The 24,826-nt window shown below is 33.7% G+C and overlaps 1 protein-coding gene across 2 annotated transcripts in view; it reads right to left on the bottom strand.

Annotated features, from left to right (window-relative positions):
* Window positions 1-24,826, bottom strand: part of JMJD1C (jumonji domain containing 1C) — a 207,293-nt gene that overhangs the window by 13,808 nt on the left and 168,659 nt on the right. For both annotated transcript variants that reach the window (XM_012723687.1, XM_012723688.1), the window contains 15 exons: window positions 23,080-24,746; window positions 19,624-19,796; window positions 17,164-19,355; window positions 12,596-12,797; window positions 9,780-9,994; window positions 8,879-9,031; window positions 6,354-6,443; window positions 5,672-5,802; window positions 5,260-5,473; window positions 4,716-4,930; window positions 3,740-4,021; window positions 2,359-2,527; window positions 1,720-1,810; window positions 1,126-1,256; window positions 573-695 (listed from right to left, as the gene is read on the bottom strand). In XM_012723687.1, coding sequence (XP_012579141.1) covers window positions 573-695; window positions 1,126-1,256; window positions 1,720-1,810; window positions 2,359-2,527; window positions 3,740-4,021; window positions 4,716-4,930; window positions 5,260-5,473; window positions 5,672-5,802; window positions 6,354-6,443; window positions 8,879-9,031; window positions 9,780-9,994; window positions 12,596-12,797; window positions 17,164-19,355; window positions 19,624-19,796; window positions 23,080-24,746 — 6,048 coding nt within the window. The remainder of the gene's footprint in view (window positions 1-572; window positions 696-1,125; window positions 1,257-1,719; window positions 1,811-2,358; window positions 2,528-3,739; window positions 4,022-4,715; window positions 4,931-5,259; window positions 5,474-5,671; window positions 5,803-6,353; window positions 6,444-8,878; window positions 9,032-9,779; window positions 9,995-12,595; window positions 12,798-17,163; window positions 19,356-19,623; window positions 19,797-23,079; window positions 24,747-24,826) is intronic.

Below are 24,826 nucleotides of genomic sequence, written 5' to 3'. Positions count from 1 at the left end.
AAGTGGTACATATACACAATGGAATATTACTCAGCAATCAAAAAAGATAAAATATGCCTTTTGCAGCAACATGGATGGAGCTGGAAAAGATCATGGTTAATGAAGTAAGCCAGAAAGAAAAGGAAAATTAGCAATGTTTCACTCATAGCCGGATTATAAAGGACCAAGAGAGAAAATAGCAATAGTAATGAACAACTATATATCAGAGATATTTTATGGGGGGTAGAGTGGGAGATGGGATCAAAAGAGGGCGGGGGTGGAGGGGAGTGCACTGGACTATGGTGATGTCACACAGGTGATTTGGTGATGGTAAGCCTGCAGGGATTACAACTGTGATGGAAAAAGGAACAAAGTGATATAAAAATAAACTACTATATTATTATTTTTAAAATGTATTAGATCAAAAAAGATCAAGTGAATCAATTACTCTCTAATAAAGATTAGAATACACTTATATCCATTTGTAACTTTTCTGCCATCTTTATTATTAACTCAGAGGCTGACATTCGGGGTAAAACTAGCATGTGTATCTAACTATTATGCCAAAGACCACTATTACTTAATTTCTTTACCTGCTTTAGAGAGCATTCCATTTCCTTTTGCTATGCCAACATAGACTAAAATATTTACAACATCAGAAACTTCAACATGGAGATTTGTTGTTCCTATATCATGATCTTTAGCAGCAGCTACACCTGTGTATGAAATAAAATTTTACTTATCAGAATCTTAGTCACATATCCTTATTCAAATCAAATTGTTATCCAAATTAAATCTATGACAGCAGTTTAACTGCAATTTGTGTTTTAGTCTCCTTGTCAAATTGCTTACTCCTTCCCAACCCATAATCTATGAAATATCTTATAAAAATCAAATTAGTATAAAATCAAATTAGTATCTTGCAAGGAGTTAGAAGGAACTTATGTATATGGGCTGTTAGTTCTTAACATACTACTTAATAAAAACATCAGTGTATTATCAGAAAATTTAATGAATCCAAAAGCCATTAGAGAACTTATTTTTGCATTAAAGACAGTTAAAATTGCAAAATAAATAAATAAATAAATAAATGAATGAATAAATAAATAAATAAGTAAGTTGAAAGAAATACAAATATATACCTACCATAAGCACTACATAACCTGGGTCCTAGATCTGGACGTACAAAAAATCCTGGCAAATGAGAAGCCAAATTGAATTTTCCCTCTGGATTACAATATTCTGGCAATGGCAGACTTTTTAAAAGATCTTCATACCTAAAGAAAAACAACATCACTGGTTTTTAAATGGCGTTGAAATGTATAATTTTCAAGTTGCTCAATACAGAAGGTAAACATTACTTAATGGCTTTTAACATTTACACTTTCCTTGCCTTATTCACGGCTTAAATGGACATATTACACAAGTACAGAACAGAAATGGTTCAGACTAAAATTGCAATTCTGTTTCCTAATCATCATAGAAAATTCAAAACACCAAAGAAATGGAAGGTTACAGACAGAGCCCCATGTCCTCTGTCAAAAGCATCCATTTCTTTATTGCTCCAACAGAGACTTTTCGCTGTAAGATAAGAGAGAACTGATTCTGATTTTTAGGTTTTTAGTTTTAATTGAAGAAGACAATACCTAAAGACAATGCCTGACGTTACTTTCCTACTTCTGGGAATAAGTTCAACTTCTAAAAGCTAAGATTCAAAAGAACAAGTTCCAAAAGACATACCTTGCTGGCATCATAGCCTTGAAGTCTTCTCCTGATGGACAATCTTTTAATTTTAAAACAACTGTTTCTCCATTTTTTGTTTTTTGCCGTTCTGTAAAGAAATTCAGTTGACTGTTAATAATCTTGCCTTTTTATTTTAATATTTGGAAAAAAAGAAATGGAAAATTAATGAATGCTTGTTTAAAGACTTCATTTTCTTACTCTTTCAGGTGGTAATAGGACTTCTGTAACTCATATATGCAGAACATATTGGGGTACAGTGAATTACTCAATTGGAATAATGCAAAAAAAACTCTAGGAAATCACTTTAAAATTGCTGAAATAACATTTACACATTTTTACTTTTAATTTTTAGAAGCTCGGAACACATTATAATAGAATTTTCAAAGGCTTACAGGATTAAGATATTCTTCATATATTACAAGTAAACAATAAAATGACTTATTAATTTCAAAGGAAATTAGGGTGAAATTTGACCAAATTTCTTTCTCTAAGTTCCTATTTCTTTTTACAGGAAAAAACCCATAGAATTTTCACAATTTAAAATTTGTTTAATATTTGAAATTTATCACTGGGGGTGGGGGAGGAAGGTGGAGGTGGACATAATTAAAGAAACAATAAAATAAAGCAAAAACATACTTGAAACTTCTTCAAAACCATCCCAGAATTCCTTAACATTGGCATTTGAAATTATGCTGTCTTTGCAGTTAAGGAGATCAGCTTGATGGTCTCCAAAATCAAGACTGATGGATTCCGCCTTCCACAAACTAATGTTCATTTTCTTATGCACACCAGAAACCACTGCAGGCTTATAAATAAATGAATAGATAACAGTTAAAAGGTATGTAAAGACTTACAAATTTTAAATATACATATGACATAATGGATAATACGTGAAGTTTCAGGACTAATAAAAAACTGTGAGAGGAAAAGACGAGTGAAAATATTCTCGGACGTGGACAGAAGTTAATAGTAAGAGAAAAGAAAATGAGGAAAAAAAAGGAAAGAGAAAAGAAAATGAAGGACTACTATGCTGTGTACACAGCCATTTTTTTTTTAAGTAAAATACTGGATGTGTAGTAATTTTCAGGAAATAAGTCTGAAAAAATTATACTAGAGATTTTATTTCTAGGAAGTGGACATATAGATGAACATTAAAGGTAAAAACATCTACAATTTTCATTAGCTTAAGTGAAATGTTTCTAATTTATTAATATATTAATAGCAGGTATGTATGCATCTGCTAACTGGACTAAAATTACAAATATCAAATATGATGCAACAAACTTTGTAAACAATGACTTTATTAAAAATCTGCTGACTGATACATCAAAATAAAATGCCAGGGCCTCTCTGGTGATGTAAGGGGTTAAGTTGCAGCACTATGAACTATCTGCAGCCACTACAGCATGAGTTCTATTCCTGGCCAGCCAGGGAGCTGATCCAACCTCACCAATGCTCCCCTCAGCAGTTTATGTCAGTCAATCTGTCTGTTTTGTTCCCTACTTTGTCTCTGGTGTATCTTCTCAATCTCATCAGCCCCCAACCCCCAGCCCTGCCACCTCTGGTCTTTACCCCAGTTCTGGTATGTATAAACATATAAATCTTAAAAAAAAAAAAATATATATATGTAATATTAAATAACCTTTGTACTGCTGTCGATTTACATGTTTGGCAAAAAAAAGAATTAAATAATTATTCTGATAACTCTTGACATTTTTGTTATCTTACTTCTAACTCCATGTGTTACGTACTTTCCTCCCCCTTAATTTCTAAATTAAGAGAGCTTCAGTTTCACTCAGAGTGCACAAAATCAGTTTCAAATCCTCACTTGTGACTCCCTAGTGGCCTAAAGTTTAAGTATCAGCGCTGTCACTACTACAGGCCCCCAACTGCTCCCCTCAGTGTATTTAAATCTGCCTGGTCTGTTCCCCACTTTATTTCTGGTGAATCCTCACCTCCCCCATACCTCTGGCCTATACCGGTTCTTCTGTGCACAAATTAAAATATGAATACTCACTTGTCCATGTTTCCAACATTCCTTGAAAAGCTTCCAATTATTACTATTCTTATAATCCTTAAGCCATAAAATATGCTTTTCACAGATCCAAGAATGTGGTATATCGCTATGTAATAATTTACTGTTTTCATTCATGGCACATTTTCTGCTTTCTTTCAGCTCTTCTTTAAGCTCTGCTTTTACATTTATCTTAGAAGCTTTATTTGGTGGAATTTTATTTTCAACAACCGAAGCAATTATGTCATCAAGGATGTTTGGCATAGTCCTTCCACTTTTACTACTCTATTAGGGAAAAAAAAAAGGTATTTTGAGATTTGAAAAAAACTTTTACAATAAATTACTATGAATACAGCAAATCAACCAATATAACTATACAGGCAATCAAGAATATATAAATATAGCTCTCTATTCCCTACAGTATTTCTGATGGGAAGTGGTCAAGGTGGTTTCAGTTTAAGAAACTGCTGTATTTGAGTATGGCATTCCTATCTTATAATATTGTTTAGGATTAAGAGGCAAAGGGGAGAGAGAGGGAAAATACCAGACATACTTTTAAGAGCCACTAAAATGTTGCATATATCCATACATTTTTTTTTGTTTTTTGGGGTTTTTTTTTGCTGGCAAATAATTCAAGCAAAAATTGATTTCTAAACATTTTAATTAATAAATTATTCACTAACATATGTTATTTTTTTTTCCCTCACTAGATATATGGCTTTCAAATTCAGAAGGTGTACTTAAAGTCTCCTCTTACACCAAAATGCTACATTCCCAAATTTTTTCACCTAGAACAGGTCAAAAATCTTCAAGTGTCAGGTTATAGGAGCTATAATGAAATTAGGATCCTATCTACTAATTTGGTACATCTGCTTTCATCTGCAGCTACTATAAGTAAGGCTCACAGACAATAGCCAAGTCTCCCAATAATTTAAATTTAAGGTCCATGTGAAAAACAAAAATTTGGCATTACACTCACCGGAGTTCCTGTTGAATACACCGGTGCAAAAGCAATGCCTGCATCTGTAGAACCCACACGTAGCTTGCCAGCTGTTGTAGTCAACAAATCCCTTAAGGTTGAGACTTGTTCATTATTTTGAGACACTGCGGGTGGTATACTACTATTTGGCGAATCAGGATTGTCCTGTTCCTTCTCTTCTTTAATTTGCTTTTCAAGGGTAAATTCTTTGTTTTCTAAAATAAAATCAACAAATTTAAAATAAAAATAAAAATTAAGCTAAAGTACAGACAAAAAAGTAGCAGCCTGCATCATAAAGTGAAGGGTAAAAACTGATGCAAATAGAGTATCTATCTACCAATCTCATGCCTTGGTGGTCTTATTAACAAACTCATTCAAAAATAATTCAGTAACTTATTTTAATGCAAACACAGGATAGTTCATAATAAGACAAATGGCTAAACCTTGCCATAATACAAAAGACAAAAGTAAACTACTGTCAGTGAATAGTATATTGTTGATTAAATTAAAGCTTTTAATATGCAGACTATTCATTATACTTAACCTTTTTTTTCCTCTCTGGCCTTCTGCTCTGCAAGATCTGCTAACCAGTGCAGTGGTGATTGAGATTCTGGAGGAGTTAACTTGCTGTCTGTGCTCACATCACTCCCTGGGCTGCTGTTGCCATTGCTCTCAGACTTCTGAGGGGTATTCTGCTGCTGAGACTCAGGCATGCATAGAGAAATTTTATTACTGTGATTAAGAACATTCTGTAAAACCTAAAAGACAAGAACAACTGAGTTTTTAAAATATGATTATCTTCAATTATTCAGTTACAGTAGTTATAGGAGGAGTTAGCCATTGCTAACTTATTATCCAGTAAAATAACTTTTATAAATCCGAAACTGGATTTCAAGTATCAGACTAATTAATTTAACGATACATTTTCATTTGAATAATTAAAGATTTCTACTCACTTGAGACACACCATTCATTGTAGGAAAATTTCCACCAACGTGTGTATTCTGTTTGTTAGTACAATGACAATGGGATTTAATACCATATTTTTCTCTAAGAGTGTGCATTGCATCTAGAAGATCTGTTAAAACTATAAAATAAAATAGTGGTTAATAAAAAGGATATCCCTGATTAATTTATAATTTTTTCTTGGTTTTCTTGTGCTTTTCACATTATTATATATATTATATAATAATATATATAATTATATAATAATATATATAATAATATATATTATATATATTATATATATTATATATATATTACATTATTTTTCTCTTTATCCCTTCCATTCATTTATGTTTCATAATTTAACCAAATTCATGGTCTCTATTTCTTCCCACTATGATTAAAAATTCAGTATTCACAGAAAAAAAAACCCCAGAATTCATTATAACTCTTAAAAAGCTTTTTCATTATACTCTAATCTTTCCCTTTTAAATTGTTTCCCTATGACTTTTTCACTGAGGGTAGATTTGTCTTGCTGCTAGCTTTGTGACACAGAACTCTATTAATCAAGCAAGAACAAGTCAGTATTAGATAAACCTTACCTTTCTATTCTAGCAAACTCCTACATAATCTTAAATAATCTGGAACCACCAAGAACTCTTACAGTACTAAATAATTTATAGTTGTACTTACTAGAACCAGGTATAATTTGAGTCGGCATTAAATGTTTGTGATCATGAGGTTGTCCTTTCACACACTTCATCCAAGCATACAGTTCTTTATCTGTAAGATTATATTGTTTAAGATTTTACATTAAGATTGATGGCTTGCATATAAAGAAATTAATAAGTATATAAACTGTAAGAAAACAAGATAGCACTACTATTTTGAGAAATTTGTAGAAACGGTACAAAACTGCAGTAAATTGACTTTATTATCATTAATTTACTATTTTCCTTTATTATCATTAATTTACTATTTTCCTGTCTTATTCTAGCTTCTTTATAATTTTTTTAATCATTATGCTATTTCTCTGTGCCAAACACTGCTTTTTCCTTATCTTATTACACTCACCATTTGAACAAACTTTTTTCTTTTATGCCTTACAAAAGACACATACAGAAACTGTCACCAGACCTGCAAAACAGCCACCATTAGATAGATAATATTCAATTGCTATAATTATATTCAAAGGAGGCTGCAGACCTGGAATTGCAAACACAGTGAGGTATAGCATGAGACATAATGCTACACAGGATAATATCCAATATCTTGATTATCAGGAGTTTCTCTACAATTTTAATAACAATGACAGTCCTTATATGATTATAAGGATTTTTTTCAGTATGTAACACAAGCTCATTAAATTCAGCATAGAAAGATATAGAACTACCTTGTGTTATAAAGTCACAGATTAAATCAAATTCAAATCCAGTCTAGAACTTTTTCTTTTTTTAAAAGAGAAGCTACCTATGGTGGCACAGGAGTTATAATCTCAGTGCTATCAAGCTATCACCAGCCATGTGGCATTTGTTTGATCTCTGGGCAAGGTGCTAACCCACCTAGCATAACAGACCATTCCTGTTTTGCCTGCTACTTCCCCTCAGCAATGTATTTCAGTAGATCCGTCTATTCTGCTCCCCACTCTGTCTCTAGTGAATCCTCACAACCTCCACAACTCTGGCCTATACCCCCATACTTATATGCATAAAAAAAAAAATTAAAAGCTTCCTGAGATCTCACAAAAGTATAGTACTTGTAAATGTTTCTCAATTGCTTATATTTTAGACACTTATGATGAATACCACAAGAAACTAGTCAATGAGCTTATTAAAAGGATACATAAATAACACAACATAAATATGCAGAGTAAATAAAAAAAACATCGTGGTAACTATATTTTCAAAACTAAAAGTACTATGAAAATTGAGAGTAACACTATTTAGATTTACCATATGTTAACTATCTTGTTCAAAACAGGACTCATGTTTATAGATGTTTACAATATAGTAAATACAGTAAATTAAAAAATAATTTCTTTCAATTTGGCAAAGGGAAAACAAAAGTAATACAGAATGAGGAACCCAAAACAATGTTTTATAACAATGAAACTGGTTTTAGCACCTGATAACAATCATAGTTTTATGGTTTGGGAAACATTGACCTGCATAAGATGCATTCCTCGTTATGCATTTCTTCACATTTTATACCTGTTTTCTGCATATCAGAGAAACACCTCCTGATATGTTTGGCAAGCCACCCACATTTACTCAAGTTTCTTTGGAGTGCTGGAGTTATACTTCTATGAGAAGTATATGTTTCTATGAGAAATATATACTTCGAATGAGAAATATATTCTATGTATATAGTTCTATGAGAAGTATTTTACTTCTAATACTTCTACAATTTGAATCTTGATATTTATTTAGACTTTAGCTCAACGAAAAATCAATACTCTCAGATACTGTTATTAGGTAGCTACTTATAAAGCTGCCTTCAACAAACTTTTTCTAAAACACATCCAGCATTTGAAAAGGTACATTTAGTTACTTCCTTTACAAATTGTGTATTATTTCCAGCCATATTAACAGGAAGACTACTATTTTTGTGTCATTTTATGCAGAAATTAGAAATAACTTTAAAGGCTGTTTTCATATGGCTGGAGATAAATATGACTAGTAGTAGCACATTCTTAAATATTTGATTTGAACTTTATGACCAGAATTTGGAAAATTCACTTCACATAGGGGAAACTCAATTATGACATATGTGCAGGACTCAGCTCCTCATTCCTTTTAAAAATGAAGTCTACGGCCCTCCCTGATGGCGCAGCAGGTTAAAGCACAGCACTAAGAAGCTAAAGCCGCTTGCCCTGGAGGTGACCACATGGCGTGGCAGACCTCTCCTGACCCGCCCACTGCTCCCCTCAGCAGTGTATTTCCTAGATCTGCCTGTTCTGCTCCCCACTGTCTCGGGTGAAGCCACTCACCACCCCGCACCTCTGGCCTGTACCCCAGTTCTATATGCATAAATAAATCTTTTTAAAAAATTAAAAATAAAATAAAATAAAAATGAAGTTTATAAAACTTTCTTAATCTACTATGTTCATAACTAAGGGAAGTAGAAAACAAACACACCACTAAAATATTGTGGAAGAGTGACTCTAAAGAAAATGAGCTTCACAAAGCATTTCAATATATATGAAGTTATAAACTGACCTCTAGAACTTTTCCTTTCTTTTGCCTTGTAACAATCTAAGCAGACCACAAATCCACATTTTTGGCAGACCCAATGAATGTTAAACAATGTTGCTTCACATGCATCACACATCTCCCGGACTCCTCTTACTGCTCTTTTCCAGGCAATTTTGGCTAAAAAGCAGAAAATAAATGTTAAGGTAAACATGCTTTTGTTCTATACAATTCTGATTGAATATAGCAAAAACAAAAAATTAAAGGCAAACCAAGAAATCTGAAGAATGTGCTAACTAAAGAACAATAGCAGGTTTCTCCACTCATTAGAAGCTTCTGCTATTCTGCTATGCAACCAAGTATGAATCCAGACATTGACAAATGGGGGAAAAGCCATTTATTTAAGGAAAGAGAAGGAAAAGTAATAAGCATTTAATAAGTTATGTGCTTTACAAAAGTAAACATAATTACTTTTGTAACTTCTTTCTACATTATATTTGCTGCTATAATGTATCTGCAGTGACCAAAACCAGATTAAAAGTTTAAGTAATTTGTGATAAATTGTGTCTTTATGTAACAAATACTGGAACTTATGTATTTTGTATTAAGGTATGTTTATTGCATTAAGTTGTATCATAATGGTAAAAATAGCAAGTCCTACTGTGATTACTTATGTTTATTGCACTAAATTGTATCATAAGGGCAGAAAGAGCAAAATGCTACTGTGATATCACAAACTGTTAATCCATTTAATTTAACCTTAAATGGAAAGATGTACATTTCCACATAAAAAATATCAGTATTAATATTAAAAAACAATCAGTGATTAGGTGAGATTAGGATTTTCTCACAGGCTAAACAGGTTGCAAAGAGAAATTCTCAAAATGAAATTTATACTTAACATGTTCTAAGTATTTAATATCCTTACCATCCTTTTTCACCCAGGACAAAGCTGTTTTTTCAGACGTTACTAGCTGACAGAACTTATCACCTATTATTTCCAAGATGTATTTTGAAGTTTCTATGTCTAGTTCATCATCTTCATAATTTTCATGTGTCCATAAACTCACAGCTTCATCATCATATTGGTCAGGAGAAGAGAAACCATCTATTCTAACAACTCCATTTTTACTAAATGACAATCTGAAACATCAAGATATAAATGCAGTGGTTATCAAGGTAGAATTTCATTTCTAAAAAGCTATACATTTAAAAGTAATTTATATTTTAATATATAAGCTATATAATTAAAAATAGAAAAAAAGGGTAGCATTCCATATGTATACTGTATTAATTGAACTTGATAAATTTAAATGACTCCTACAGTGTTAAATAAATGACAATGGCAAGCAGCATAATTTTTGGTTATGTCAAGAAATAAGATTCTTCCCTATCACTTATATTTGACTCCAATCAAATGAAAAATATTCGCAAGTATTTGATGAATGACAAGAGTTAAATGCTGGCTAAAAGCCGCCTAGAGGCAATACGGCTAGTTTGCACGTAATCTCAGGCGGAAAATGCCGTAAATCCCCTTACGATTTTCAGTCACACATAAAGTTCTTGACTCAGAGGAACACAGAATAGAAACTCTTAATAATAATTATTAATAACCCAATTAATGCACTTAACTCGTCTTAGCATCTGATATACAATTAAGTACTCAGGTGAAAGAAGTATAAAGTGAAGGGCAAAAATCACTATTATTAGCTAGTGATTATTCCTCAGGTATGTTGTACTTACTCTCTTTTCTCTCAAATGGGATAACATAAGTTCATTATCAGTCATTTTAAATTGTTCAAATGGGCAACACCAACAACATTCTCATTAGCCTCCTTTCTCATATCTTTATTATGTTACACCTTTCCTCTTTCAAACCAAATTTCTTCCTTCCTATCATATTCCTAACCCATAATGCTCATTTTTATGTTTTTATCTCTACCTAAATGTCTTTCCTTATTGCCATGATTTTCTTATTTATTCAAAACTACATTTGATTCCTTTTATATCTTTTGTGCATTTCCCATGTCCAGTTGTTTCATTATTCTTTGAAACTGTTCTCTGGGGATTATGGGCTAGAAAGACCATGGAATAAAGAAGAAATAATACAAATTGTTCTATTCCTACAAATGTGTTTTGGGGGCTTGTCCTGGACCATAAGCATGGCAGTGTATTTCCAAGTAAAGTGTTTCCTAATTTCTTAGAAAGAACATGGTAATAATGGTAAAGGAAAATACTCCAAATAGAACAGAATATTTCATGTGTTCAGTACTATACTAAGGATGTTGCATACATCTCATTCAATCTTCATGAAAACTCTGAAATACAAACCATTATTATTTCTATTATGTTGCTGAGACAGGTTCAGATGGAGACCTATTACAGTTGATTAAGTCATTTAAGAACACAGATATAGAACAAGGATTACAATGCAGGAACGACTGATTTTAGATTATGAATCATTAACTGTTTCTCTTAACTAGTTGGGTTGCCCAGTTCTTTAGTTGAAATCTTATCAATCTGTAATACTTTAGTGTTAAAGTATTATTTAATAATAAATAAGAATTATTTATTATTAAATAATAAAATATTATTCAATAATATGAACAGTATAGTAGTATACAGTTTAGTATGTTATTTTAATATTTACTATGACATGTGTGAAATGTGAGGTGCTACTAATACTTGTCATTTTATCACTCATTTTTATATACATGTATGTCTACTGAAACAAAAATATGGGTTTTCCAGTACAAATCATGATTTAAGCTTAATGCCTAGACTGTTCCCCTAAATTCTGATTATTTATGACTAATAGCTAATAAGATTTAATCACTACATTATTCTGACCAAATAATATATATATATTTTAAAAAGTCCTTCAATTAAAAGCAATTGCCTTAAAAAAAAAAAAAAAAAACTAATTTCTAGGGGAAAAAAAAGAGGTAGGAACTCTAAGGTAGAAGTAGGCATTTCTAAGGTATTTCTCATCAAGAATAAATCAGAATAGTATGGTATACATTCTCATGCTTTCCTGTGTTTGAATTTCAGCCTGCCTCTAACTCACTTTTTCAGCTACTCATTTTTCTCTAGAATTATATATTTAGTGGTAGTCGGATAGCTAGAACAAGAGCAACAGTTCTACATAAGCTACAAGCCATCAGAACCCCTAAGATTTCTACTTTCTTTCCCCCTCATTAGCCCTTCCTGTATTGTGAAAATGCGTGATATATTTTGCATGTAGATGTGTTCATAAATACTGCAAGTCTTTGCTTACAGACATTAAAAGTAATACAATTGGGCCTCCCTGGTGGCACAAGGGGTTAAGTATCAGCATCATCAAGCTATTGGCAGTCACTGCAGACTGAGTGCAATCTCCAACCAGAGAGGTAATCCATATGGCATGGCAGACCATTCCTCTCACCTAAGGCTCCCCAGAGCAGAGTATTTCAGTCAGTCTGCCTGTTCTGTTCCCCACTCTACCTCTGGTGAATCCTGTCAGACTCCAAACCTTTGGCCTACACCCCAGCACTTGTATGTATAAATAAATCTTTTTAAAAAAGTAATAGGAAATAAAAGTCATTAAGCACTTGTGTAGTGGGAAAAAAAGCATAAAGCAGAACAGAAGAGCCATACTGAACACAAATAGTGATGTGAATATGCACTCATTCCAATATTCTTCTGTTTCAGAAACAGACTCCCACACTAAAAGGACTTCCCACCCAATTATGTATTCTTACTTACCGTCTAAAGTAGTAAAATCTACAAAATACTGGTGAGTGAGTTGATTCTTCTCCTTTTTTACTCCGAATAAGTCTACATTCTCTGCACTTTTGTAAATTAGGTCCTATCTCACAGCAGGAGTCATCCTGTAAAAAGGATTCGCCAGTTTGCTTCAGCTTCTTGACTTTACGCCAGTCTTTTAATACTGAGCGAGGGATGCCAGCTGTAAACCAGTTGGAAAATATAAGCAAGGTTATATCTTTGGAGACAGATACATTTCCCCTTGAAACAATATTTGAATCAATTATACAACTGAACTGCTATATTAAGAGTACAGAAAAGAATCAGAGATTCTAGCTCCTGGTATTTTAATGACCTAAAAATCCACAGCAGTGTGTTTACTTATCATTTTACTAACTAAATTAAATCTGTCAGTACACTAGAAATGAAAGTCATTTCCAGCTGATACAAATGCTTATAAATACTGAATATAACATTAATACATGTATTAAACAGTAAACACAAGAATCACTCACTCTATGTAAATGTGTAACTAAAAACATGAATCTTCTAAACAAAAATTTGGTATAAGAGAGAAAAGTCAAGATCCACAGGAAAGACCTAAGCACTAAAAGTTAATACTTTTAAGGCCAATTTAAATATACCTATATTGCTTTGAAATATTAATCTTGTTCTCCAAGATGACTCTCTAAGTGGTGAATAAAGATGTAAGATTACACACACACAATATGAAATATAAAAATTTTGCTGCAGGTAACAACATGGACAAAACTTAAGCTATTATACTGAGTGAAATAAGTCAAGAGAAAGACAAATACTAGATGAGTTTGCTCATATGTGGAATATAAAACAAAAGCAAAATCAACAGACAAAAACAGAACCCCAAACCCTTAGAAAACAGAACTGAGGTTACAAGAGGGAAAGGAATTCAGGGTAGTGGGTATGTGGAGTATCATGCATTTGAAGAAATTGAATTTTTATTCCTAAAACATAATGTTTTTGAAACTCATATGGAGTCACAAAAGACCCTAAGTAGCCTAAAGAATCTTAACAAAAAGGAGGAAGAGTGTTGGTATCATATTCTCAGACTTCACTCTATACAAAGCTATACTAATCAGGCATCCCTGGTTACCTAGGGGTTGTTAAATCTCAGCACTATCACCAGGACAGGCCCACCAAAGCAGCTGAGTTAGAATCTCAGCCAGGGAACAGGCTCATTTATGCTGCAGCAGAACTTTTGCTGTCTCCCCCACTGTTCACCTTAGGTAGTGTATTTCAGTAAATCTGCTAACTCTGCTTCCCACTCTGTCCCTGGTGAATCCTCTCATACTCTGCACCTTTGGCCTACACCCAGTTCTACACAAAACCTTAAAAATAAATAAATAGATAGATAAATAAATAAATAAAGCTACACTAATCAAAAACAGTATAGCATCAATACGAATATACATTTACCAGTGAGCCCAAAAGTAAGTTCACACATCTATGGACAATAATTCTACAACAAAGGGTCCAAGGATATACAGTAGACAAGAGTCTTTAGCAACTGGTCTTGGGAAAACTAAACAGCCACATGCAAAAGAATGAAATTATATGACTATCTCACAACTTACATAAAAATTAACTCAAAATTAGACTGAAACCATAAAATATATTGAAGAAATAAATAGGAAAAAACACTATGATGTTGGCTTCAAAGATGTCCTTGTGGAATCACCTCCAACAGTTAGATGAAAAAAAGGTTAATATAAACAAATGAGACTACATCAAACCACTACTAAACCAAAGACACTTAACTGAATAGGAGAAAATATTTAGGTATCATAGATTTGACAAAGGGCTGATACCCAAGATACACAAAGAACTCATACAAATCAACAAAAAGAAAATAATGCTTGTCACTTACACTTATCAGGACAACACAAAAATAAAATCTCAATGAGATACCATATCATAACTGTGAGAATGCCTAACACTGAAAAAAACGGAAACAAGTATAGGAAGGATGTGGACAAAAGGAACCCTTGACACAAAATACACTTAAAGCTCTTTTATACCTTTAAAAAAAAAAAAAAAAAGGCCCTGCCTGCTGGCGCAGCTGGTTAAAGCACGGCACTAAGAAGCTGAAGCTACTTCCGCATGAGTTTGATCCCCACCTGCCCCAGAGGAGATCCACATGGTGTGGCAGACGTCTCCTAACCCGCCCGCTGCTCCCCTCAGCAGTGTACTTTGTCGATCTGCCTGTTCTGCTCCCCACTCTGTCCCTGGTAAATCCTCTCACCCTCCGCATCTCTGGCCTATCCCCCAGTTCTGTATGAATAAATAAATAAATCTTTAAAAAAAAAAAAAGGAATTACAATGAAACGAAGGGCCTGTTCATATAGAGATTTTGATATTATAAATTTTGCTACTAACCAGGCTCATCATAACTACTCCATTTATGGATTTTACCATACTATTTGTATATAAAGCTTCATTTTGAAGTTAATTATATATATCTAATTTATTGGTGATGCTTAAAATCTGAAAGCTTGAAATTAAGACAACAAAAATATATCTAACTTAATGGACATCTCTACTTCCTTATAACTTAAAGAAACTTTTCATTCTTAGTTCTCTACAGGCAAAACTTCAAACAGCTGCTCTGAGCAATAGGAAACTAAGAAGAATGTAAGAGAAAATACATGGAAACCTTTAATCTGAGATATCACCACCTTAAGAATATTTTTTGAAATATTTTCTACTTATGATTATAACAACTGGTTTTGTATCACAGGACTTACAGACATTTAAATTTGATGGGCAATTTCAGTTCATAAAATATACGAATACGTCAAAGAAAAACAGATGGATTTTAATTATCGGTATTCAAGGTGGCAATACGAAGAGTCTAAATAAAGCAAAATCTATTATTACTGGGTTTCAAATTTACAAAGAACATACTATTATATGTATTTAATATATAACTATATACACACAATTGTACATGTAATTATACTATGTATTTTAGTGGAGAACTATTTCACTTTTTGAAGTGAATTGAATACAGGTCATATTTACTACAAAGAAGCTAACTCAAGATTAGAAATTTCTCAACTTATGAACTTTCAACACAAAGAACTTTTCTAGGCAGCCTTGAACAAACCAAGTCATAATTACTAAAGATAATTTTGGACTTGGAAATTTAAAAAAAGATACTTAAAATAGCTACTGATATTAAGTGTTAGTAAGTAGGGAAGATCTGTCTTAGAACTCTTGGGAAATATGTATGTTCAGTCTAAAGAGTTAATTTTATAAATTTTACTTTACCAGAATTTCCTAAATGTTAGAAACTAGAAGTTCCTATCTGTTTTCTGCAAATTTAACTCAAATACCTGAATACCCAGCACCAAAATAAGAAAAGATTAAAGAGAAACAATTATTGACCACAACATGCCTCTTAATAATTCATTGGGGAAGAAGAACACATGCAAAAGAAAAGCAATACTCTATACAATCTATTTATCAAATAATGGTAAGTATGCTGTATGTATCCCTTGTTGCCAATCTCCCTTTGTTTCTTTCTTGTGACTATATTTGTACTTCGGTCTGTCAGCTTCTCTCACTAATTGAACATGTTTTCCTTCATTCTTTCACTTTCTGATTGTCCTTTTCTATGATTCCATCCTCCTGTTTTTCTTTCCTTCACTTTGCCTCTGATTTCCACAGGCATGTGGGAAAAACCATTCAGTGAAAAAGCCCCAAATAGAGCTCTCAAGCATCCAAATGCTTGTGAACATACTTCTTGAATGTCCACATTGTCAGAGATCTCATATACTATATGTGGATGAAACACGATTACAATGAAACTATTTAGTGCTTTCTGCATAGTGCAACATACCTATAAAGAAATAAGCAAACTGAGAAAAACTATTTCTAAAAGAAATATTGACAGGTATCACTTACTTTGCCCTGCTATAGCTACAAAAAATATAGTTATCAGGTTTGAAATTTACTTGCTTATTAAAGTCTTCTTGATTACATAATTGAGCACACAAAGCCATACTCCCCCTCAACCATTTTAACTTTTAACCATAATTAAGGATGGTTTGAATGAGTAGTAATAAGTTAAATAGAAGGTATTTTCAGTGAACTGTCAATTTTGTCACCAGAACACCACATACACACTACTTAAATTCTATTCTAAAAATATGAATAGGATTTCTTTTCCAAATATATCTTGCTGTAGGTAAATAGCCATCGCTAGGAATCTATTTTTAGTGTGACAGAACAACTGCATTTTGACAAGTCAGATATATATTCAAAATTCTGAATAACATTATACATTGGGTTTTCAGCTAACCGAAGAGCTAGGTAAAATATGTATTTCTACCAATTTCTTAAAACTGGAGAAATAAGTCTCTTTTACTCTTACTGGGTTACTTCAGAAATTAGGTCATGCACAAAATTATTCCAGAGCACACAAAGTCAAAAGATGCCTTTAAAGCTCACTCATCTTCACAAAAATCACACAACTACAAGAAAGGTCCACTTTACCCTGAGGGATGAAAAGTAATTAATTTACTTACCACTATTACTGTTGCTCTGCAACTTCAATTTACTTTTCTCCTTGGCAATCCTGCTGAGAACCCCGTTGGGTTTTAAATCTTCTTCAGTTTCACCTTTTCTCTTCTGCAAATCATTTTGCTTCTTTTTATAAGTTGGCTTAGGTTGCCTTTTAGTCCTTTGCTCTGACTTGCTTTCACTTTCATCTGAGTCTCCACTTTCAGAGGCAGATTCGTAAGTTCTTTTGTTTTTTTTCCTACTGATTTTATCATCTTTTATGTACTTATCAATTATTATCTTACTATCTACACAATTTTGTATTTCATTAGATGTAGAGGCTATTAAATTGACAGAACATGGCTTAATAATTTCTGAAACAGAATTACCTGAATTTTCCACTTTATTAGTATTTTTATCTTCTTCTGAATGTCTAGTAAGCCAGGCCTTTTTCAGTTTAGTATGGTAGTTTGGTTGACTTGTCTGGGATGCCTGCCCATTTCCTACAGAGTTTGCTTTGTTTATTGTACTACAGACTGCAGTGCTATCCAAGGGAAGAGAGGCTGAAGATGTCTGATTTTTCACAACATTAGACTCAGTCTCACTGACATTATTACTTTTATACTGGGCTGCAGCCAATGCCGCCTTGTGCTTTTTCAAATGGATAAAATCAGTTGGGCCTGAGAACCCAGAACTGGACTGAGCAGAACTTTCTGTTTTACTACTAACTGGTGAAACTGAAGCTGTGGTGCTGACCCTGCATTCTTGTGTTTGAGCCACTGAATGACTGACATTTTTTGAAGAGGTACATTCTACAGATTTAGTGGTATTCGATAAAGAATAAATTTCTGAATTACCCCAGCTGGGAACACTGGTGGTCGCTGCAGCAGATGTGAATACATCCGTCTTAGTATTACACACTGTATTTACAGCAGACATGACTGAACTGGGAACACTGCCCTGTGAGACAGCCTGAAAATTTTTTTCAGTTTTTATGTGAGCACTGTCTGAATTCACACTTGGCAAAATGATTCTTCCAGTTTCTCCAGCTTCTGCTGGTTTGAGACAATCTGTTTGATTTGCCCCAGTTGAAGATCTTTCACTAACTCTATCTTTGGAAGCTAACTGCATTGTTGGCATGCTATCAAATTTTGTACTAGAAGGTGGACGTACAATGACAGATGCCGTAGCCGCCTGTGACTTTCCACTGCTTTTCTCTATATGCCATTCAGCTTTCTCTTTACTGATGTTATTATTAGACTTCCACATTTCTGTCAAACCCTGCTCAGAAGAACTCTTAAAATTTGCCTGAGAGTCTTTTGGTTCAGGAATAAGAGTTGGAGGTTTTTGTGATTCTTGAACTTTCCCACCAGCATTTACTGGCATAACTGGAGTTAAAGTTGGAGGGGAAAGGCTACTATAGCTGCTTTCCTTTCTTTCCAGGCTATGATGAATTGGTGGGTGAAATACTGGCGCTCTATGTAAAGCAGGCATACTCCGGAGTGTATTTGTAGAAGAAACTGTCAAATGAGTAGGACTTCTACAATCATTTCTGAAGGTTGTTACTGAGTGAGATGCAATCTGATGGGGAAGATGTTCTGGAATTTTGCCTATTAAACCTTCTTCCGGTTGGTGTTTAATCAAAGGTGGAGGTTTTGAAAGAGATGATATAAATGAACTCAGAGTCTGAGGATTAGATGATGCTGCAAGGGTATTGGTCTGTTTTTCAGTGTAAATATTTGAAACCTCTTTGGGTGGGTATGACCTTGGTGGTTCATTGACCACACTATTAGATAATGTAGTGAAATAGTTACTTTGGGGCAAACTCTGAGGCACTGAGTGCTTCATTTTATAAAGATCTGATACTGAGCATTCTATATCTTTGTCTTGTTTGATGATATGGCTTTTAGGGCTAGAAGATGATGATGCTACTCTAGAATAAGTATCTCTCTCAACCTCAAGCCCCTTGACTTTAGTTGTAAAGGGAGCAACATCAATGCTTTCTTGAAGAATTCGACGGTGTTCCTCCTTGTATTTGTTTAATCTCTCTCCAGTTTCCTGGGGTGGTCTTTGTAACTGATTCAATACAGGATCCACAAAGTGCCTAAGCAAGAGACCATCTTTTCCAGTCTGTGACCTGTTTAGATCCAGGTCATTTTTTCCTGATGTAGATGCAACAGAACGTATAGGTTCAATAAAAGCTTTTCTCTCCAATTCTCTATAAATAAAAATACAGAAAGGTACCTGTAAGCACTTTTTCTTGTATAGCAGATAGTTTCTCCGGAATATCACTATTATAAAAATAAAACATGACTTTGTACATTCTCTAGTATTATTGAGTATATAGGCAATATATCAAAACTCCCAAGAATAGTTTCTTATAGCTTAGTTTCAAGACTCTTATGAACTTAAAATTGTATGTTTAGAAACTGAATTAAGAGTAAGTATAAAAGAGTATCATAAATTCTAAGCATTAGTGAACTTACTCTTTATGATGATCTACTAAACTTTTTGTTAATGGTGGACTGGAATGTGCTGTAATTTTAAGTGGCCGATGAGGCTCTGCACTAGAAGGCCTTACAGGAATGTGACTAAGCAATCCAATACCATCCGTTGAGGTCACAGGGGTGGGCTGATGTAACCAAGGACTGGGAGAATTCTATGAAGAAAAGAAAATATTCTAATTACTAGGAAAAGCTAAACAACACAATAACAGCAACATAATAAAAGAATGTTTAAGAAGTGCATGACTTTTTCTAAATTTGTCTTATAAAATAACATTCAAACAAGTATATAATCAACATAATTACATGAATTTTCCCTTATAATGTCGAAAATTAATCAGCATTAACATAGTAATCTGCAGGAATTTACGGTTGTTTGTTTTGCTGAATAGCAGATAGTGAAATCAGTCTTTAGCTTATAAATGACAGAATATACCTCATAAAATTTCCAATAATTCTATCACTATAAATAATACATATTATGAACCAAAAAACTCTCAGAATTTATACTCCTAACATCCATTTCACCAGAAATAGAAATTATAATTACGTTTATTTGCCAATTTTATGAAAAATGAACTTTCAAAGTGTAACATTAATTGAGATTGACAAAACACTGCACTTCTACATCTCAGCTGCACCAAAATTTACTCTATGTTGCAAAAACTGTTGGAGCATTAAATGTTGAAGTATAGCAATACAAAGTCAATATTCTGTGTATTAGTAATATGCACCTTTCTCGGCATTTTCATGACATATTTGGTCACATGTACATCTATGTTTAAGCTTACAACTGCATAAGTACAGACTTACATATTGATTGTTCTTATACTATAACTCATGGACATTCTTCCAGAAAGTGCTTTGCTAAGTATACCAGCAACAGATGATAGAAAATATAATGCTTATGTTATAAACAAACAGAGTAAATTTTTATCTCAAAATGATAATGCAAAAGTAACATGCTACTCACACTGCAGATACTACATTATATAATTAATTAAAAATCTCACCTTTATTTTTATAAAGACTTATACATTTATGCATATAAGAACTGTGGTGTACGCTAGAGGTGTGGGGGGGGTGAGTGACAAAGCTGGGAGCAGAAAAGGCAGATCTACTGAAATACACTGCTGAGGGGAGCAGTGGGTGCAACAGGAGAGGGAGGGGTGCTGCGCCATGTGGGTCACCTCCCTGGATACCTTCAAAGTGCTGCACTTTAACCCACTGCACTACCAGGGAGGGCTGTTCCCCCCAAATCTAATCTTTTGATCTTTATTTTTTATCAAATTGTTACTATTTTCTCCTTTGTAATTTTACACTACAAATGACAGTATGATTTGCCGATTTTTAGTTTCTCCAGTTCATGACCAGATAATAAAGCATTCTATATGTCCTTGTAAACATGGAGGTGAGACAGCCACATGGTCTGAAGCCACATATATGACATATACCAACCAATTTCTACATTTAATTAGATCTGTTTTCTAGGGTTTAAAGTCTTATGAAAAAAGACTCAAAACTATTTGACAACTCCTGGCTCTAACGCATTCCACTGGCCTCTTTCCAATAGCAGCTGCAGCTATCTTCACAATACATGAGTGAAGTGTCAAAAATGTGGGTGCACTTGTACTTGGATCAGCAGGCCTTCATTTGATTCTGGCAAAGAATATCTCCTAGTGATTGGTGACTAACTCTTGATTGACTTTCGCTTGCTTACTTATTCTAGGAAGATTTCTCCTTCTGTGCTCAATGGTGTCATCAAAAATGGGAATGGGAAGCTTAGGACCAATGCAAACATATTTCTCTTAGAACTCAGACCCTGCCAACATTAAGCGTAGAAATACTGGTGCAGAATAAATTAGTGAAGCTCATTTAGTGAGTATTTTGAAGGCCAAAAGCACATATGAAAGTGAAGCCAAAAGGAGCTGATACTCAGAGTGGAAATAAACCACAAGAAATACATTTCAAAAACTTTACAAGTGTGTATTACATCACTAGCCACTTTGTTTTCTTTACCACTAAGGTCAAAAATCACAACTTGAGTATCATAAAAGGTCTCATGACCACAGTCTATGTCACAATTACTACCCAAAATGTTAAAAGTAACTTCAAATGAAGTATAACATCCTTACATCTATTGACACTACATTAAAGTTCTATGTAAGTAGTCTTTAGCTTATAAATGATAAAAATTATCTTATAAACTATCTTCTGATCACTGAAATAAATGAGCAGCTCACTCTATTACCTTCCAAACTACTACCATAGATCTGTGCAACCTGAAAGCATCAAAAGTATTCATGGTGACTGAAGCATTAGGCACCACAGTTGAAAGGTGAAAGTGACAAAAAAAGTCCAATAAATAAATGCATAAAGAAAATGAGAAATACATACAGTGGAGGTCGTTTCTTAAAAGAAAAAGAATCTTGTTATATGCTACAACATGGATAAAAATCAAGAGCCATTTTTAAAATAAAAATACAAAGGACAAACAATGTATAATTCCATTCAAATGAATTATCTGAAGTGATAAAAATAAGAGAAGAAAGGTGTTTGCTAAGGGATAGGGAGAAGGGAGGGAACTAGTATTTAATGGAATACTTCTTCAGTTTTGCAAGATGAAGATATTATATGAACTTTTGTATAGATACAATGTGAAGATAATTATCACACTGCATACTTAAAAATGGCTGAAATAAAAAATTTAATGTTATGCTTTTTACCACAATAAATTAAAAGCATTTAATAAGCATCTGGGGGATACTTGAAGACCATGCTAGGATGCTTCAAAGATTACGTTGCTTCTAAGAGTTTGACAGTGACACAGACTTGGTAGTATTCTCAGCATCCATTCCTTAGAATGAAAATACATTTGGATAGAGAAACTGCATATTCTAGCAGAGAATGAGCCTTACAACACCACTGCTAGCAGTATTTTGTTAGGTAGATAATCTCAGGCTCAATTTTACTGCCAAAAATTAGGAATCTTCAACCTTGGTGAAGAAAAGAGGTTCAGAGAGCCATATTGATGTAATATATCAATACATGTAGTTGTGGACTTGAACAACTTGTCTCTTAAGAGTAACTTGATACATGCCAAAAGTCCTGTAATTTTATATAAATTTGAACCTAAAATTTTTTACTTCTGGTAATTATAAATGTGTCAAAATTAGGTATAAGGGTATTAATTTTCTGTAATAGGTAATTAATAATGATCAAAAAAAATTTACTTCTTTAAATAGCTAGTTTTAAATAGGCTTTTCTGAAATCTCAGCTTCCATAGCTCCTAAGTTACTAAACAGCAAACCTAACTGTTTAAAAAATTCTAAAACAGCACAAAGAAAACTGAAAAATTAATGCAATATTAAATAGCACTTTTTAATAGGTTGAATAAGAAGTATATAGTAATATATGGCAAAATACAGCATAACTTACCCTCCTTAAAGAAGATTCAGCAGTAACTGCATTTTCTGGGTGAACCCACTTAGAAGACGGTAAACCAAGTCCTGAGTATGCATGTGTTCCATTTGGATATTGCCAAATAATTGGATAAAGTCCAAGTTGATTGTATGAAGCAGATGGATGGGCCTGTCCAAGAAGATGAGGTGACTGGTGCTGTAACAATTGTTGTTGCTGGTGTGCTAATGCTAAGTGACTCAAGCTGCTGGCATGAGCAGTCTCTAGACGTGGGTGGCCACCAAGTAAGGACGCAGTAGGCACTCCAGGTAACACAGCAGGAAGTAAATGTGGATGATGAACAGAATGGTGTGGACCACTAGTCAAAGAGTGAGTGTTAATGGTAGGTAATGGAGTTTGACTGGATGATCCGGCCAGTAAGTGGGGTGTAGGAGTTAAGGCAGGGTGATGGGTACCTGGATTTAAACAGGTTCTATGGGTTGAAGAATGAAGAGGAAAAGGATGCTGGTTTAAGAAAGGTGAAATGTGATTAGCTCCTGTTTCTGACCCAATAAGGGCAGGATCTCTATAAACTGTGAAGTGCTCATTTTTATCAATGATTAGAGGACTCTTTGTAGATTCCAACGTACTGCCTCGAGTAGAAACTGGATGAAAACTACATCTTGATAATTCTTGTTCTATTTTATTTGCCAGCCTCCTTTCACCAGCAGTTTGGTTGTTCACATAAGTGGCCTTAGACTTTACAGAATCAGGAGAATGGGTAACTTTAGGTTTAACAACGTCAGGTGAAGGATTGGATTTTGCCTTGTGAGTATCTACTGGAGTATTAACTTTAGATTTCATAGTCTCTGGAGGTGGACTTCGCTTATGCAGTTTATCTTCTGTGACAGAAGCTGCACTGAAAGTCATGTAAGAGACATACTGATTTTTTTCTTTTTCTGTATTCAGGTGTTCATTTCCTGAAGCACTCCTAACATTTGATTGGGTTAAATCTACTTTAACTACATCATTGACCCAGTTTTGCTCAGAATCTTGTTTTGCCGTTTCCAAATACTTTGTATTCGCAGTAGAATGCTTTGAATCACTAACATTAGGATCCATTTTCTGAAGTGTCTGAAGGCCAAAGGTACTTGAGTTTTCCTGAGCCACCTTTTCTGAGTTAGCATCACTTGTAATATCAATAACACATTTTGGTGTAGGTGGTCTGGATACAAACTTCTCCTTTGGTAATAATTCCATGGTATGGGTTTTTTCCTTACTGCATTCCTGAAGAAGCAAATCATTAGGATTATAATCAGAAAGTGAGGTCTGCTCCGATGCATGGATAATCATTTTCTCTTGTAGCTGAGAATCAATCGACTTCTGCTTCTCTGATTCATGTTTATCTTCTTGTATTTGATCCCAGGGTGGCTGATTATCTATTAGTGTCTCTTCTGCCTTTTCATTAGCCTGGGATTTTCCTTCTTCCCCATTTAACTTTGAAGTGTTTTTATTTTTCAACTCATTATCTGGCTTCTGCTCTGAGGAATTATTTATAGGTCTCTTACTTGAATTTTCTGAGTCACTGCTTTCAGAGAAGTCTGAAACATTGTCAGTTCGCAGTCTTTTCATAGTTAGTTTCTTTTCATCCTCCTCCGGTTTTCTTCTTTTATTTATCAACTGTTTGCTTTTACCTTTAGGATTTTCTGCAAGATTAAAAAAAAAAAAAACCTTATTTTGATCAATATTAAATAAGCATTTTAGGTGTGTCAAAAAATTCACACTA

Source organism: Condylura cristata, unplaced genomic scaffold, assembly GCF_000260355.1.
Source record: "Condylura cristata isolate star-nosed mole 26May11 unplaced genomic scaffold, ConCri1.0 scaffold00011, whole genome shotgun sequence".
Classification (NCBI taxonomy): Eukaryota; Metazoa; Chordata; class Mammalia; order Eulipotyphla; family Talpidae; genus Condylura; species Condylura cristata.
The sequence above is the reverse complement of the archived record's forward strand: the minus strand, read 5'-3'. Positions and strand labels throughout refer to the sequence as shown.